The 5,000-nt window shown below is 35.1% G+C and overlaps 1 protein-coding gene across 1 annotated transcript in view; it reads right to left on the reverse strand.

The window, feature by feature from the left end:
- Positions 1–5,000, reverse strand: part of LOC122261375 (calcium-activated chloride channel regulator 4A) — a 20,340-nt gene that overhangs the window by 8,821 nt on the left and 6,519 nt on the right. Inside the window, exons 6-8 of the mRNA XM_086551160.1 lie at positions 2,775–2,993; positions 2,320–2,455; positions 920–1,053 (exon numbers count right to left, since the gene is read on the reverse strand). Coding sequence (XP_086407286.1) covers positions 920–1,053; positions 2,320–2,455; positions 2,775–2,993 — 489 coding nt within the window. The remainder of the gene's footprint in view (positions 1–919; positions 1,054–2,319; positions 2,456–2,774; positions 2,994–5,000) is intronic.

Here is a 5,000-nt window from a genome sequence, read left to right on the forward strand (position 1 = left end):
CATCAGGCTTTTAAAATAAAAATCAATGATGATCAATTTCCATGACTCCTTCCATCCTTATTCATCAACTTACTCATTCACTCACTCATATATCCAACACTCACTTACCTACAAGTGATGGTAACCAATACTCATTATTCTTTAAGACCTTACTCATCCAGTTACTAATCTATTTGTCTGTTTAACCAAAAGATATGGTAACCAATTTCCATTACCCATGAATGATTCCTTTATTCATTTACTCATTCATCCATCCATTCACCTAACTCACCCAACCCTGACTCACCCAAAGGCCATACTAAAAAATCAGCCATGAATATTCTCTTTATCTTTCTATCTATCTCTATCTGTCTACTTATCTGCTTTTATATCTCATCCTTTCTATTTATCTACCTGCCTCTATTTATTTACTCATTCTCTTTAATTACTTCCATTCAGTATATAATATATGATTGGTGAAGATTCACTTTCATTCAATATATAATATATGAATTCATTGGTGAGTATTTTCTCTACTGTCTCTCTTCACCCGTTCATTCACCTATCCATTCACCCAACCACCACCCATGAAAATATTCCCTCAACCCCCCCCCATCACCCATCCATTCACCCAACCACCACCCATGAAAATATTCCCTCAACCCCCCCCCCTTCACCTATCCATCACCCATGAATATTCCCTCACCCCCCCCCCCCAATCACCCATCCATTCACCCAACCACCACCCACGAAAATATTCCCTCAACCCCCCCCCCATCACCCCTCCATTCATCCAACCACCACCCATGAAAATATTCCCTCAACCCCCCCCCCCCCAATCACCCCTCCATTCATCCAACCACCACCCATGAAAATATTCCCTCGATCCCCCCCTCTATTTACCCCTCCATTCACCTATTACCTCACCCAAAATACTCACCCAAAAGCGATGGTCACCACTCTCGCCCCTGAAGCAACCACATCACTCATGACATCACTCATGGTCGGTGGTGATGGGTTCTCTTGGCCGTCAGTGATGAGTAAGATCACGGCGTTGTTGTGGCCGTTCAACACCTGTGGTGGTGAGGGTGGTGGTTGTGGTGAGGGGGTTGGTGAGGGTGGTTATTGTGGTGGTGGTGAGTGCGGTGGTGAGGGTGGATATTGTGGTGAGGGTGATGTGTGGTGGTGAGTGTGGTGGTGAGGGTGATTGTGGTGAGGGGGTTGGTGGTGGTGGTAAGGGTGAGGGTGGATATTGTGGTAGTGGTGAGGGTGGATATTGTGGTAGTGGTGAGGGTGGATATTGTGGTAGTGGTGAGGGTGGATATTGTGGTAGTGGTGAGGGTGGTGAGGGTGATTATGGTAGTGGTGATGTGTGTGGTGGTGAGGGTGATTGTGGTGATGGTGAGGATGGTGATGTGTGTAGTAGTGAGGGTATTTGTGGTAGTGATGGTGAGTGGTGGTGGTATGTGTGGTGGTGGTATGTGTGGTGATTGTGGTAGTGCGGTGATTATTGTGAGATCAATGATAATAACAACGATGGTGATAAAAACGAAGATGAAAATGAACACGAACACGATGAAAATGAAACGAGGATAACGATAATGATAAAACAGCGACAAAAATTGCAATAACAAGAGTAATAATAACAATGATAATCAACAACATTAGATATGACAATCACCATAATACGAAAGAAGTTCGGAGGAAAATCTAAAACCTCGGAATGATATTACACGAAGTACACGAAGTTACACGAAGTTACACGAAGTTACACGAAGTTACACGAAGTTACACGAAGTTACAAGAATAAGGAGAATGAGGATAACACTTATTTGCTTCATTTGCTTCGCAAGGGAAGTTCATTCGTCAAAGTCATTCGTGAAGTTGGCGAGGGAAAAAACTTTGAATTTTGTAAACAACTTAACTTTTTATTATGGTTTGTGTTGTTATTAGTGTCGGTTTTATTATTATTATTTTTAAATTAGTATTGCTATTGTTGTTATAATCTTTATTGTCATTTTTATTATCATCATTATTATTATTATTATTATTACTGTTATTATTGTTATCATTATTATTATTATTATTATTATTATTATCACTGTTGTTATTATCATTATTTTTATTATCATTATCATTATCATCCTCATCTTTATAATCTTTACTATCATCATTATCATCAACATCAACATCCTAATCATCATAACCATCATAACCATCATCGTCATAATCACTGTCATTATCTAAAAAACATGACACTTGATCGAAATAAAAACGCCATAAATACGCTAGCGAATCCAACCCTAAAATAAATCACAGGGAACAGCCAGACACACTCACACTCCCAATCGCCATCTGGAGTCCGCAGCCAATACAGGTTCCTCCGCCCGCACCGATGTCTATTCTTTGGGCGAGGGACTGGCGTGTTGCGTCACTGTTGATGGGGGTTAGGCCCGAGACCAGCGTGGCTGTGCTCCTGTGGGGGGTGTGGGTGGGGGAGGGGTGTATTATGTAGTAGTAGTAGTAGTAGTGTTTAGAAAAGTGTATTGATAAGGATAGGTTAGTCTGTTGTGGGAAATATTTGAGAGATAGGGAAAGGACATGAAGCGTGGGTATATTTCGTTTGAGGATTAGGTACCCTCTTTTTTTTCTTTCTTTCTTTCTTTCTTTTTTACAAATTGTTGCTTTTTGGTTTAGCTTATATTGAACGCCTTAAACCACAAGGGCCCTGCCATCATATCAAGTACAGAAGTCCTCAAGAACAAGACTAAACGAACAAATAAACCGAGACTAACGTGAACTTAATGATGGCCACCGAACTTCCCATGGAAACCTCGTGAAGTATCCACCGCCGCGCCGCCCTCTGCAACTTCACGATCCTGTCGTAGGAGCCCATGCTGCCCGAGTAGTCAAGGACGAGGGCAAACTTGGCCTCCTCCTGACGAAGTACCGTGAACCTCGTGGGGATGGAATTGCTTGCTGGAGGGTTCCTGTTGAGAGGGTCTTGGTCATCCCTGTCTCATTTATCAGTCTTATGATCTATCTATCTATATTCTTGTCTAGTTCTAACTTCGGCCTAGCCAAGGCGAGGTGTTTTATTGGTTTATGGGGGATTTGTGGATGTTGGAGTTTGGTTTTGTTGTAGGTTGTGCGGGTGTGTCTAATATGTCGATTGCAGTGAGTCGTATCTTGACATTTCGTTCGTATATATTTATGTATACATATCACACACACACACACACATACACATCCATCTATACATCTATCTATCTATCTATCTAACCATGTATTAATTTATGATTTCTATCTAACTCATATATATATATATATATATATATATATATATATATATATATATATATATCTATATATATATACATAAGTATATATATATATATATAATATTTATAAATACATATATATAATATATATATATATATATATATATATATATATATATATATATATATATATATATCTATCTATCTATCTATCTATCTATCTATCTATCTATCTATCTATCTATCTATCTATCTATCTATCTATCTATCTATCTATCTATCTATCTATCTATCTATCTATCTATCTCTCTATCTATCTATCTATCTATCTATCTATCTATCTATCTATCTATCTATCTATCTATCTATCTATCTATCTATCTATCTATCTATCTATCTATCTATCTATCTATCTATCTATCTATCTATTTATCTATCTATCTATCTATCTATCTATCTATCTATCTATCTATCTATCTATCTATCTATCTATCTATCTATCTATCTATCTATCTATCTATCTATCTATCTATCTATCTATCTATCTATCTATCTATCTATCTATCTATCTATCTATCTATCTATCTATCTATCTATCTATCTATCTATCTATCTATCTATCTATCTATCTATCTATCTATCTATCTATCTATCTATCTATCTATCTATCTATCTATCTATCTATCTATCTATCTATCTATCTATCTATCTATCTATCTATCTATCTATCTATCTATCTATCTATCTATCTATCTATCTATCTATCTATCTATCTATCTATCTATCTATCTATCTATCTATCTATCTATCTATCTATCTATCTATCTATCTATCTATCTATCTATCTATCTATCTATCTATCTATCTATCTATCTATCTATCTATCTATCTATCTATCTATCTATCTATCTATCTATCTATCTATCTATCTATCTATCTATCTATCTATCTATCTATCTATCTATCTATCTATCTATCTATCTATCTATCTATCTATCTATCTATCTATCTATCTATCTATCTATCTATCTATCTATCTATCTATCTATCTATCTATCTATCTATCTATCTATCTATCTATCTATCTATCTATCTATCTATCTATCTATCTATCTATCTATCTATCTATCTATCTATCTATCTATCTATCTATCTATCTATCTATCTATCTATCTATCTATCTATCTATCTATCTATCTATCTATCTATCTATCTATCTATCTATCTATCTATCTATCTATCTATCTATCTATCTATCTATCTATCTATCTATCTATCTATCTATCTATCTATCTATCTATCTATCTATCTATCTATCTATCTATCTATCTATCTATCTATCTATCTATCTATCTATCTATCTATCTATCTATCTATCTATCTATCTATCTATCTATCTATCTATCTATCTATCTATCTATCTATCTATCTATCTATCTATCTATCTATCTATCTATCTATCTATCTATCTATCTATCTATCTATCTATCTATCTATCTATCTATCTATCTATCTATCTATCTATCTATCTATCTATCTATCTATCTATCTATCTATCTATCTATCTATCTATCTATCTATCTATCTATCTATCTATCTATCTATCTATCTATCTATCTATCTATCTATCTATCTATCTATCTATCTATCTATCTATCTATCTATCTATCTATCTATCTATCTATCTATCTATCTATCTATCTATCTATCTATCTATCTATCTATCTATCTATCTATCTA

Source organism: Penaeus japonicus, unplaced genomic scaffold (assembly GCF_977035675.1).
Source record: "Penaeus japonicus unplaced genomic scaffold, GWHDUDI00000001_assembly GWHDUDI00000024, whole genome shotgun sequence".
NCBI classification, from domain to species: domain Eukaryota; kingdom Metazoa; phylum Arthropoda; class Malacostraca; order Decapoda; family Penaeidae; genus Penaeus; species Penaeus japonicus.